The 14266-nt window shown below is 42.2% G+C and overlaps 1 protein-coding gene across 1 annotated transcript in view; it reads right to left on the bottom strand.

The window, feature by feature from the left end:
* BLTP1 (bridge-like lipid transfer protein family member 1) overlaps nucleotides 1-14266 on the bottom strand; it is a 282755-nt gene that overhangs the window by 267495 nt on the left and 994 nt on the right. The window contains exons 2-3 of the mRNA XM_078766129.1: nucleotides 10499-10654; nucleotides 6760-6857 (exon numbers count right to left, since the gene is read on the bottom strand). Coding sequence (XP_078622255.1) covers nucleotides 6760-6857; nucleotides 10499-10654 — 254 coding nt within the window. The remainder of the gene's footprint in view (nucleotides 1-6759; nucleotides 6858-10498; nucleotides 10655-14266) is intronic.

The following is a 14266-nucleotide window of genomic DNA, read 5'->3' as shown; positions in this document are numbered from 1 at the left end:
ACAATAATAATGAATTCGATTTTATTAACATAAAAACATACATGACCATAGTCTGAATACTAGACTGACAAACAACTTGGTGTCTAGGGGGGGAGTAAATTACGGTGACAGGTAGAAAGAAGGAGCCATTTCGCGAAGTTGGTGAGGATGGCAGTTATAAAACGGTCCTGTTTACATTAAATTGAGAAAATTGATTTACATTGAATGAAAAAGCAAATAACTAAATATAACACGAGCAGATAACCTGGTTCCACCAGGCTGTTGTAAGGGAATTAGTTTGAAACGGTGTGGAATGCTTAGGGAGTTTGACAGGAATGTCCTTTGACAGCATTATGGCAAAGGCCTATGGGAATTTCTCAGGGTATTTTGGGTATTTGAGGGTTTTAAGGGTCTGTTTGGTCCTACAGGTCTTTTGGGTCTTCATGGACTTTTGGATCTTCATGGACTTTTGGATCTTCATGGACTTTTGGGTCTTCATGGACTTTTGGGTCTTCATGGACTTTTGGGTCTTCATGGACTTTTGGGTCTTCATGGACTTTTGGGTCTTCATGGACTTTTGGGTCTTCATGGACTGATGGGTCTCCGGGGTATTTTGTATCATCGGGGTATTTGGGGTCTTTTAGGTATTTAAGGGTCTTTGGGGTCTTGGTATTAAAGGGTCTTCAAAGATTTAAGGGGCATCAGCAGTCCAAAGGGTCAAACACAACACAACATGCATTTTAAAGGCCATTTTCCCTGCTAGAGCAGGGGTTAGTCCAAAGGGTCGAAAGGTACATTCCAATAGTACATAATTACTAGACAGGATGCACATTCAAACAGTATGTAATTAATAGACATACAGTCACACGGCTAAACAGACGGACAGCTTCACCAACCATCTTTTCCAGTTTTATATATTTCTTATATAGACAGATATAGACAGATTGACTGAATAGTCGTTTTTTATAACTTCTGTATATATGCAAACCAACGACTCTGCGCACATGTACACCACATGTGTAACAAAAATGAATACAACTCGAGATTGCATGAATACATTTTAAACCTCCGCATGCAATGTGTGGACCCACGAGCTCTTAAATGAGGAATCATTCAGCCTTGTACATGCATTGGTTACGACGTTTACCCCGATCAAACACAATCAAGAGGTGTGTGTGTGTGTGTGTGTGTGTGTGTGTGTGTGTGTGTGTGTGTGTGTGTGTGTGTGTGTGTGTGTGTGTGTGTGTGTGTGTGTGTTCATTTTTCAAAATCAACCACAAGCATACAAACAAGAAAATATTCAACAAATAGATCTATAAATTAAGTGTACCAAGCATACAAATCTCAAAAAAAAACAGATATTAACTAGAACGCCACTCAGTAGAGCGCATACTCCTGCCGTGGGTTTAGTTGGAATAATACGTTTTATAGAACATCCCCTCTCCCCAAAACAATAAATGAAAAAGAAAGTAGGCCCTAACTGTCAGAGAATTAATTTTGATATATCTCGGAATTAGAGGAGAAAAACATCATTTAAGAATAAGAATAAAAGCTTTAATGCAGTAAAACTGAAAAAATCTTCCCCAAAAAAATTCCCCCAAAAAATTCTTGGATCCGGAATAATATCCTGAGCTTCAGCAAAAACTAATCAATTCTTCCTTATCCCAAGGGCAATCATCCCACCAACTTTCATCCAAATCCGTTCAGAACTTTTCCAGATATCTTGTTCACAAACACACGAACATACGAACACACACACACACACACGGACGGACGGACACGATCGAATGCATTACTCCCTGGCGGGAGTAATAAACCAGACAATCGCAGAGCCAGAACCAGAATTATTTATTTGGTCTGGGAAGCCCATGCGAGGATTCTTCTTCTTCAGCCTCTCATAACCCTGGGTGAATATGCGATCTTTTAAAAAAAAAGTTGGAATTTTACCAAATCTGTTTTATTCGTTTGTTAATATACCTCAGCCATTGACAAATCTGAAATTATAATTTTATTTGAGGTTCAAATTAACCCGGGAGATTGTGTCAAACGATGCCTGCAAGTCTGTACATGTGATAAATAATTAATCGTCCACAGTTGAGAACTCTTCTTCTTCATGCAATAACAACATCCAGCTTCCAGACCGTACATCCAATCATCTTCAAATTTTGCACACTTGTTACTCTTCATGACTTCTACTGCAGTATGAAGTTTCACGTCGATCAACGAAGTGGTTCAAGAGATATAAATGTTTTTATTATTTGCGTTTAATCAACGATGTCTGCCAAACCATGTGACCTATCGGAAATTCCAAAAGGAAATTTTAGTAGACTGTTATGCTGAACAGATCTGTGAAGTTTCCCCTCGATTGGATCACAAGTGAGGGAGGAGCTGGGTTTTAAAGGTTTGTGCTTTAAAACGTCATAACTCTGAAACCATGTGATGCATGACGTCATTTTCGTTGACTTTTTTGTTCGTCATGGGTATGCGATTCTGCCTGCAAAGTTTGGCCTCGATCTGTTCAGGCGTTTTGGAGAAAATTGGATTTTAGTGTTTTTCACTTTAAACAATATGGCGGCCGAACCACGTGACCGGTGACGTGTGACGTCATAATTACCATTAAAATATTCGACAGACCGAGTCCCTCCAATGGTGAAAATTTGCTCTCAATCGGTTAAATTATTGCAGAGAAAATGGTTTTTAAAGGAAAACAGAAAACAAAAATCCCAAATTTTTTTCCTGGATCCGGAATAATATCCTGAGCTTCACCAAAAACTCATCAATTCTTCCTTATCCCAAGGACAATCATCCCACCAACTTTCATCCAAATCCGTTCAGAACTTTTCCAGATATCTTGTTCACAAACACAACACACACACACACACACACACACACACACACACACACACACACACACACACACACACACACACACACACACACACACACACACACACACATATGGACGGACACGAGCGAATGCATTACTCCCTAGCGGGAGTAACGAGCAAACGCATTGCTCCCTGGCGGGAGTAATTACATTTAAGAGATGTTAAAAAGTTGAAAACATTTAATAACAAGAAAGAGCAATCAGAGATTGCAGACCCTCACCAGGACATGTTTTCAGTGCTTTTAAAGGTTTTTGTGTCAAAACAAATATGGCGGCCGAACCACGTGACCAATGACGTCATCGTTGTTTTTTTTCTCCAGCAATTTATCCCCAGATGATGCTCAATAAATTTCATCTTGATCAGATGACGTTTTGTACTTGTCACATTATGACGTCAAAATGGAGGCACCTATGACAGTATGACATCATCATTAACATGCTATTCCACATGGAGAGCTGTTTACAATGAGCCATGTCTCAATTTTTTTAATGCAGCGCTTTCAGAGATATAGAGGTGCAATTTTTCCGGTTTTTCCAAGATGACGTCATAATTATAATTAAAAAATTATACAGGTGGAGTTGCACCAATGGTGAGACTTTCCTGTCAATCGGACCAACGGTTGCAAAGAAAATCATATTTATTCTGTGCGGACAAACAGACTCAAATTGAATACCTTCTCCTCTGGCGAGGGTAATTATATAAAAGACTAGCAGGAGTACCCGGAGTCGCTGGGCGGGGAGGCGGTGGGGGAGAGGGTGGGAAGATAAATATCTTATATAGTAGATGTCAAATGTATGCAGTGCACGGCATATTGTTGACAATGAGGGCTTCTGGTAAAACCATAATAGTGCACCATATTATCACCAAAGGTGGGAGGAGATTATGTTTTCTCCCATGTCCGTTGGTCTGTCTGTCTGCCTGTGCACAGGATATCTAATAAAGTTATGAACAGATTTGGACGAAACTTGGTTGACAGGTCAGGTGTGTGGCAAGAAAGAACCGATTCGATTTTGGTGAAGATCCAATGGTGATTCTTCACCATTGAGTGATAGGGCTAAAAACGATATATAGCATGATATTTCAAAAAGTTATGGATATATTTGGACGAAAAATCATGAAAGAGTTGGTTAGGTAACAAGAACAAGCAGATAAGATTTTGGTTCTGCTACGGATGCAAATCTGGCCTATCAGTGGGATATAAAATGGAAACAGTTCAGCCCAGCGGAGATATGCGCTCTACCGAGTGCCGGTCTAATTACATTGTGAATTTCACAGTTGCACTAGGATAGGAATACTAGACTGTTTGAATGTCTGATTTCTCACTTGGGGGATCTAAATCTTATATGAGTTTCTCAACCGCATTTGGGATAATTATTGGTGTCTAGGGGGGAATAAATTGCAATGACAGGTAGAAAGAAGGAGCCATTTCGCAAAGTTGGTGAGGATAGAGAGATTACATAGTACAAGCCAGAAGTAGATAGACGTGATTTCGCTTGGGGAAATGCGATCATACAGACAGCTCTCTGCTGAACTTTCTCAATGCTAGCCAATTGGTACATTGTTTGGCTAGGGCTCCATACTGGGGCACCAAATTCCAAAAGGGAACAGATTTACGTGTTGTAAATAATGAACACAAAATCAGAGGTAGCTACTCCATTTTTCTTGAGTTTACACAAAATGTAGAGGCGTCAGGAGTCGTGTGAAATCATGTGCTGAACTTGAGAATCCCACTTAAGATTTGACGGAATTATCATCCCAAGAAGACAGAGGGAAGACAAGAAGACAAACATCAACAGACTCAAAGGGTTCATTATTATTGAGGGTAATCACAGGAGGAATGGGGCCAATCGGGCCATTATGGAGAAAACTAATTTGCATCACCTTGCATTTCTCAGATTTAGGTCTCATGGAATTAGCATGGCTCCACTCAGCCAATGCATCAACATGTGACTACATGTTGCTCTGCTGTGATTTTGGGACAACCTCCACTAGGGTGAGGTCATCAACGTACTTCCATCTTTTTTCACCTGATAGCGGAGCGTCATTCACCATGACCACAAAGATAATTATGGAGCTGAGCTTGGTCCCCTGCAGGACCTCACATGCAAGCTGCAGGACCTCACATGCAAGCGAGGACAGTCCACGACAATATCAAAGTGTCTGCGTGCGGTCTGAAAGGAAGCCACTGACCACAGTGATAATTCCGCTTAGAAATAGGAAATACACATTTTGCATTTTTTTTAAAAGGAAGTCAGGATTGTAAAAGATTGTTCTCGTGAGTTCAATTTGGTTAAAAAAAAATAACCGAAAGCAAACATTTCACAAATTTTCTGAATCCAAGTGCCAACAAAACAATCCTGAAGCAAGTAAAAACTAATTTCTTTATATTCACAATTCCATCCTGCTGATGAAGCCATTGGAGTAGAAACAGTGTTGCGCAGGACCGGTGTTAATGTGAACTTGTGATAATCGATGTGACTATCACACACTTACCCTTTTGGATGGTGGACCTGCTGAGATTGAGATCCATCTACATCTGTTCTCTAATCCTCTCTATTTGGATCACTCATTTATCCACGTGTGTGCACACTACACACACACAAATATGCATATGATTGGAATTACACATCGTAGAGAAAAAAGGGTGCATCCAACCAAATAAATAGACCGAGTCTACTAATAATCAGGTCTCAGGACACGTTTCATTGGCCGCTTCCCAACAGGCTTCCTCATGCCAATAGACCCAAGCAAGCCCGCTAGAAGTGAGTGAAACGGCGCCTGAGAGCGGATCTGCTGTCATTTGTTTATTACTAGACTGGCAGGGAAGATCTAGTTACCTTTTTTGGTTGGATGCACCTTTTTCTCAATGATACGTAAACCTTGTTTTCCTCCTTTTATTTAATTATTTCAAAAAAATTCCACTCCATCAACAATATTTGCTTTAGGTCTGTAATCCCAAAGCAAATTCAATTTTGAAAACACAAAGTCCAAAAATCAAAAAACAATCAAAAAACATTTAAACACCTCATTTGAAAACAATGCCATATGGAACTTTTTAGCCAGAAAACCTTCAGAAACAATCTTAAATGAGACAGAGTAAAAAGCCTCCTCCTCCTCCTCCTGTTCCCTTTATCCTCCTCCTCCTCCTCCTGTTCCCTTTATCCTCCTCCTGTTCCCTTTATTCTCCTCCTGTTCCCTTTATCCTCCTCCTCCTGCTCCTTCTTCCTTCCTCCCACACCCCTTCCTTTCCTTCTTCAGTCAATTTTTAGGTTGGATAAGTTTTTAAAAATATATTATTTCCCTCATGGAGTACACGAGCTTGTCGCCAAAATAAGTAAACTTAATCCACACAAAATACACAGTCAAATCCACAAAATACACCGTTGGAAGAGTCTTACTCTTCCAACAAATCATTCAAAAAGGTCCATGTATGGCCGCTGAGAGGTACGCAAACTCTCCTCTCAGCTGTCAAGCCTGGGTTTGAATCCCAACTCAGTCATGAACTGTCATCCCCATATTTCACAGACCGGTGATGCATCAATGTGTGTGCAGTCCTTCGGTTGAATGTTGAACTGCACGTCCCGTCTGCTTGCATTTGTTTGTGGATGTTAAAATTCCCAGTGTGCTGCGCAAAGAGTAGACGAGTTATTGCCGGCACACTAAACAAATTACGAATTCCTGCCATGGCTTCCTGAGTCAGAGGAGTGACCTGTCCAGGATTACAGCTTCTTAAATGCTTCGGCACCAACAACGCTCAGCATAGGGCATGGATGATGATGATAATGATGATGATGGTGATGGTGATGCATATGATGCCACAATCCAGTCACGCTGATAATCACTAGAACAAAAGTGATGAACTCAGTAGCAAACGTGTTAATAACACACAAACCTTGAGACCAAAGTTGATATTGCAGGTGGTTGGCACGAACTCCAGGAACGGGAGACAGAAGTCCACATTGAGCACCTCTCCACAGACAGCAATATATACTATAATAATAAAATCATAAAATGTGGGTATTTGTAAAATATAAAGGCAATCTCAGAGTACAAGAATAAAAAGAAAAACTTTTAAAGTATGTTAAGGTACTTTCACATTAAATCAACAATGGCTGAGTACTTTTACAGAAGGAATGGTTACTTGAGAGAGGAACGGGTGAGGAGGTGGGGGGATAGGAGGTGGGATTGATCTATTGCATGTACATTTAATAAAAGAAGAGAGCCAGGGAGAAGACAGGAAAGAAAGGGCAGAGTAAGAGAAGTGTGGAGAGAATAGATTTGGAGAATATTGAAGTGAGAATGACAACTTTCTGAATGAGCATGAGGCTAATTTGAAAAGACAGGAAGGGAGAGGGTTGAATTCTTTGTACAGGTATGTATATAATGATGTAAAGTTGAACCGATTAGAAGTTGGGGTCAAAAGGTCAATGGTCAGAGGTCCCGTTAGGTAATAATTCTGTTACTGCGCTAACTTGTGAACCAGTGATGGGATTTGATTTTGACCAAACTTAGTACAAGTATATATTGATACGGTTTTGAGATTTGTATATATGACATCATTAAAGGTTAAAGGTTTGCCCCCCCATAGTTAGTCCACAAGCAACACGTAGGCCCACTTAGAGTATTAGTTATGTCATAGTATGTGTAAGAGTAGGCCATTTCCCTAGTAATATCTGCGTTGTGTAAAGAAATGAGCTTAGGTCCTTTCATTTTTGCGGCCACCCTCAAATTCCACCATGGGCATAATCGATCCCGCGCCCCATTTTGGCTGATCCCTCCGTGTGTTACGCTTTGGCTGCCAGCAGCATTAGCTGCCCTTTGTTTGCTCGAAACTAGCCCAGTAACACGAGGTAGGCCTGAAAAGAGGGAGGAGCGCAGGGTCAGGGTGTGGCAGCATGAAGGAGCACGTCAGAGGCTGTGACGGCAAGGGCCTCCAGCCAACCAGGGCTCTGAAGGCATGGCGTGATAGGGCGTGGTGAAGAACGTCTGGTAAGTTCCAGAGAGTTCGCTGGGCAGGGCTATATAAGCCTTTGCAAAAGCCCTTAAACAGGACTTATGAGAGATGACTGTATTGAGAGGACTTGCTACCGGAGGACTCGCGAGAGGAGGACTGCCCTTAAAAGGACTGACCCAGAGAGATGAGAAGGGATCCACGGTGTTGAGATTTCCTTCCGTTGGATTTGCTTTCCAGGAGACGAAGGCAAGTTGTTTCTGGGCAACAGCCTCACCACAAGATTCCGTGTACCATGGACGGGAGGAAGGGTATGACAACTGAAGACGAGATGGGATAAATCTGTGCACGAGAGAGGGTATTTTTGATTTATTGATTAATCAATTAATCGATTAATTATTTACTTATTTGATTAATGACTTGTTTAATTAATTTACAAAGCAGTTATAGCTTCGAATGAAGCACTGGTAGTTTAGATATGCTATTACCCAATTGATTAAGAAAATATTTTATGATCATTCTTTATTGATTTTAATTTTGCAATTAATCAATCAATTATTGTACACCTCTCCCTACCAATACCATAACTATGAGCTGCACGGCGGTAACGCCAGAAGCCGAAGGCACCCCGGAAATGCCGTGCTGGAGAATATTTATTTATTTGTCATGGGGGCGGTTTTCTTTTCAATGTATCTGTACTTGTTATTATTGTTGTTAATATTATAAGTATTAATAAATGCTTTGTTACAATGTTATCATTGTTTTTGTTATTACCTTCGCAAAAGCGGAAGGTTATGTTTTGATCGCTGTGTATTTATTTGTATGTCTGTGTGTGTGTGTGTGTGTATGTTATTCGCATAACTCAAAAAGTATTCAACCGAATTGCATGAAATTTGGTGGGATGATTGGTTATTATACGGGACACATTTGATTAGATTTTGGGAGCAATCGGGTCAAAGGTCAAGGTCAAGGTCACGAAAAGGTCAAAATCGTATTTTAGTACAGTACAGAACAGTAGCTGCGGCGAAGGTATGCGCTCTACCGAGTGCCCGTTCTAGTTTATTTTGTAATAGTTATACCATGCCATGGAAGGACCTATTAAACTGCTCTATGCACCTTAACATAGTGCGTGTTTAGAAACATAGGAATTCTTTCAGATTATTTGTAGTTAATTAGCCGAATCATCTCAGGAGATCGTAGCTAAATATATTCTCATTTTGAACAGGTTCCAGGGCTCTGCTGCTGAGCCTGCTCGGGAAGCTTAAGCTCTTTCATATGGCGCCCTCAATAGGAATTTCTGACTGTCAGTGTCTGCAGGGGGCGTATTTTTGGCGTTTGCCCCGAGCGCCACAAACCATCACTACCCACTGGGTACGCCTGAGGGTCCATTCTGGAATTCCACCATAAACTGAGGGAGTGATGTGTCACAGCCAAATTGCTGCATCAATGAGCGCTCTGTCCCTTGGGTGGATGTTAAGCTGGGTGTCCGATGTCCTAGCATTTGATGGTGGATGTAAAAGATATCTTGGTGTTAAGATGAAAAAAGCGAGTTATCACCAGCATCCTGGCCAAATTCAAAAAATGTCTGCTCCCAGAAGGGGGTATGGGGCACCAGATCTGAGTTTGTTCAGTGCTAAATACTTGATCCAAATCAAAATGGAATGAAATATTTTGGCTCCAATGCACGCTTCCAATTTATCACTTTGTTAATACGAACACAAATTAATTTGATCAAAATGGCTCCCAATAAACCCATGTGGCCACAAAACGACCGAGTTTCGCAAGCCAAAATACCTGCAGCAAGTGGCAACTGAGTTCCTGACATCCAGAGAGGCAGTTTCTAACCAACACAAATGCTAATAGTTCGACACGAAATGACACACTGCTCCGAAAGGATGTCAAATCCAATTCATAACAGCAGCTGATCGGCGAAGCTATCGGTGAAGTAGGGCCCAACGTAACGGAGATGTGGAAATAATGCTTTCACAAGGGATCTCCAAATGTGAGCTCGATGTATTCATTATTCTCAATCTCAGAGCTTAAGCATTCATGGGCCATATATTTATTATGGATGTGGCAGGGGAGAGGAAAGGGACCAAATGGATGTTTAAAATTGAGTAAAGGAAGAGAAGGGGGGTGGTGATACGAGAGTAAGGAGGGGAGAGGAGTGTCAGAAAGGTAGTATAGAAGGATGGAAGAATGGAAGGATGGAGGGAAAGAAACAAGAAAGGGAAAGAGTATCAGAAGAGGGAGTAGGGAGGTCATACACAAGGACATACTTGCATGCATTATACATGACCCCTTAAGATGCAAATGAAATGTAATTAATTCCTTTTGCACATATGGATCTAAGGTCATGGTGGATCTCAACTATCATAACTGCAGGTGGCAAAACAGTGCAAATGGATTAAGAAACCGATGTAGGAACGGGAAAAGGTGGCACAAATATTTACTCCTCACAAAAAAGAATTTTTATTGTTAAATGCCAAAAAAAATAAAACACCAACAACGCAAAAATTTACAACAAAATCAAACTGGTGTTCTGCTTAATTTAACAGTTAGCAGTGCAGTGAAGTTGTGTGTACATTGTGAAAGTGCAACATTGCCAAACATACAAACAGTATTAATGAAAAAAAATTCGCCATCATGGAATTGGAACAAACATGAAGAATAATCTTACCATTCTCCTGCTGTCTCGTCGAGCAGTCGACCCAGTTGTGCTGATTGGCTAACCAGACCATCTCAAACTGGTGCAAGATTATGTTGAAGTTCCAGACGTACGGAACGAATGCAAAAAGGTCTGGTGAAACATCGCTGGACCAATCCTTCATGAGGTCTGAAACAACAAAGAATGATTTATTTGATACGAAACAGTTTAATTCCGCCACATTTCAGCAAAGAGAAAACAGAAGCAATCTTCAACAATGCGAGTTTCCAACAAGCAAATGTTCCTACACAAAAGGACAAATTTATTTATTGGGAAAAGGGAATAGCTCAATCACTTTCTCAAGATTCCGTGACGCTCCCACATCTCTTTCCAAGTCGAAACCCTGTGTAGCATGTTAATTTATCAATCGTACAAATGCATAGTACCACCACACACCAATGCCCTCATCCCCCTTGCTTATACACACAACCATGTCGTGTTGCTGAATCACATCATAAATATTTAGGAACAAAAGGTGAGCCGAGTCATGTGTAAGCCCCAATGCATCGGTTAAACAGCACATCATTAATGAACCCTCCTCCGTTCTGTGTTATATTATATGTTCCGCTGTGAATAATATCAAGGTTGTCATTCTATTAACCCTTGAGAAGCTCATTTTTATTATCAAGTCAGGCGAATCAAAGGGGCACGTGTTCCATTTGTAAAGTTCGATTAATATCAAACAATCTGAAAAACATACCCAAGAAAATAGGGGCAATACTCCTGGGCAATCGCCTGGTAGAATAAAGTAGTATACTACACTGACTAAAGGCATTGTAACCAGTATCTCGGCATTTTAAACCCATTTCAATGCTTGATAGGAGACAGGGCAACATGTCGAATCATACTAACGTAATCACAAGACTTTAAACAAACAAACAAAAAAAATACCTATTTTGGGGGACAACTCCCCCATAACCCCCTCTTCCCCCTCCCCATCAACCCCCTTAGACCATGACCTTTCGAATGTCGTGAACAAACTTTGGTTCATCACAGGTGGTAAAGGTTGTGATCAGGTTTCATCAAAATTGTATGTGTAGTTTCAGAGAAGAGAGCAAATACCTATTTTAGGGGGTCAAACCCCACAAACCACCTTAAACCCTGATTTTTTTTAATGCTCTGAACAAACGTTGGTGCATCACGGCAATGACGGTTGTGGTCAATTTTCATTAAAATTGTGTGTGTAGTTTCAGATGAGAGAGCAAATACCTACTTTGGGGGGCTCAAACTCCCCATACACCCCGTTTGACCTGGATTTTTTTTAATGATGTGAACAAACTTGAATTGCAACATACCAAACATCATTTTAGCCAAGCATGGTCACAATCCCATCAGCAGTTTCGGAGAAGTTGCAAGTGTTTATGGACTGAAAGACGATGGACTGATGACGCGCCGTCCCATAAGAACTACATTCCAGGTGAGCTTAACAAACCTAGTTGTAGAAGATGGATGGTTCTGCTGTCATTTATTGTCAAGAGGGTCTGGATGGCCACATAGTGAGCAGTATTTCTTGTCAATGTGCAGGTAGCACATGACCAGTAGGGTGAAAGGTCACTGATAGGATACGCTACGTATACTGTTGTCCAATTCAAGGATCGACTTTATGAACCAAAAGTTCATACAAGTATACGTTTATCGCTGTGGGAGACAAGGTCCGGCTGAAATAGAGTGTTAACCCTACATCAGAGCAGGAGAGCTGATTTTGTGTCCACGGCGGTAACTTTCAGATAAAATCCATCGTTTATCTCATCTGCCAATGCAGATAGACACTCCCCTTCACGGAGATGAGAATTCTGTTGTGCAGTTCTGCGTGCTATCATGGAAAGCAGTTATTTTCCCAAAGACGGCAATTCGCTCCCAGCCAAATCCATGCTACCGAAGAGGTTTATTTTATCTTGCCATAAATTGTATTCAAATCTTCCACGGTATGCGTATCGCCGGGATATCCTGGCTAGAACAACTCGCTGTCCCCAAAAATCCGTACAACATTTCACAAGCTGGCAGATGCTCCGGATGAATGATGCCAAATCCTTTAGTGCATGGGATTGGAACACACACACCATGAGGCAATTCGATTTGCCATGTAATCGAAGCAATCGATGGCTACACACTGTATCAAAACAACTCATTACTTTCAATAAGAAACCTTTTTTTCCTGCAACCAGATGCATGCAACATAATTTGTGCATGGCTAAAGTCATGCACTCACTCACTCACTAGCTCCTGCAATTGCAGTGTCGTTTAAAAGTATCCAAGTGAGGAAAATGTGTATAAATTCGATCATTCGTTTTACATTCATCATATTGTGGAGCTTCACAAAAACCGTGTGCAATTTCAGCCATGCAAGAGTAATCCATGAATTTCTGTCACCCTGCTTATAACAGTTTGTTTTTGCATCGATTTATCATCTTTCCCTTTGCAAGACTGAGGCTCATGGAAAAGAAACGTGATGCAGGATAAAAGGGCAATCAACTGACAATGGGGTAGTGGAGCAACAGGTGGTCACAATGAGCAAGGGAATGACCGAACAGTAAGAAAGAGAGACGGAAGAGGGGGAGAGAGACAGAGAGGGGGAGAGAGACAGAGAGGGGGAGAGAGAAAGAGAGAAAGAGAGAGAGAAAGAGAGGGGGAGAGAGACAGAGAGGGGGAGAGAGAAAGAGAGAAAGAGAGGGGGAGAGAGGACAGAGAGGGTGAGAGAGAAAGAGAGAAAAGAGAGAAAGAGAGAAAGAGAGGGGGAGAGAGACAGAGAGGGGGGAGAGAGAAAGAGAGAAAGAGAGGAAAGAGAGAAAGAGAGGGGGAGAGAGACAGAGAGGGGGAGAGAGAAAGAGAGAAAGAGAGAAAGAGAGGGGGAGAGAGACAGAGAGGGGGAGAGAGACAGAGAGGGGGAGAGAGACAGAGAGGGGGAGGGAGACAGAGAGGGGGAGGGAGACAGAGAGGGGGAGAGAGAAAGAGAGAAAGAGAGGGGGAGAGAGAAAGAGAGAAAGAGAGAAAGAGAGAGAGAGAGAGTGAGAGAGAGAGGGAGAGAGAGGGAGAGAGAGAGGAGAGAGAGGGAGAGAGACAGAGAGGGGGAGGGAGACAGAGAGGGGGAGAGAGAAAGAGAGAAAGAGAGAAGAGAAGAGAGAAAGAGAGAGGGAGAGAGACAGAGAGGGGGAGAGAGACAGAGAGGGGGAGAGAGACAGAGAGGGGGGAGAGAGAGACAGAGAGGGGGAGGGAGACAGAGAGGGGGAGGGAGACAGAGAGGGGGAGAGAGAAAGAGAGAAAGAGAGAAAGAGAGAAGAGAAGGAGAAGAGAGAAAGAGAGAGAGAGAGAGAGTGAGAGAGAAAGGGAGAGAGAGGGAGAGAGAGGGAGAGAGAGGGCGAGAGAGGGAGAGAGAGGGAGAGAGAGGGCGAGAGAGGGAGAGAGAGGGAGAGAGAGAGTGAGAGAGGGAGAGAGAGGGAGAGAGAGGGAGAGAGAGGGCGAGAGAGGGAGAGAGAGGGAGAGAGAGGGAGAGAGAGGGCGAGAGAGGGAGAGAGAGTGAGAGAGAGAGTGAGAGAGAGGGAGAGAGAGGGCGAGAGAGGGAGAGAGAGGAAGAGAGAGGGCGAGAGAGGGAGAGAGAGGGAGAGAGAGGGAGAGAGAGGGGGAGAGAGGGAGAGAGAGGGAGAGAGAGGGAGAGAAGAGGGAGAGAGAGGGAGAGAGAGAGAGAGAGAGAGATGGAGGAAGAGAAAGAGATGGAGGAAGTGAGAGTGAGAGAGAGAGATGGAG

This window comes from Myxine glutinosa, chromosome 12, assembly GCF_964187855.1.
Source record: "Myxine glutinosa chromosome 12, kmMyxGlut1.1, whole genome shotgun sequence".
Taxonomy (NCBI): domain Eukaryota; kingdom Metazoa; phylum Chordata; class Myxini; order Myxiniformes; family Myxinidae; genus Myxine; species Myxine glutinosa.
Note: the sequence above shows the minus strand (reverse complement) of the source record. Positions and strands in the feature narration are given on the sequence as shown.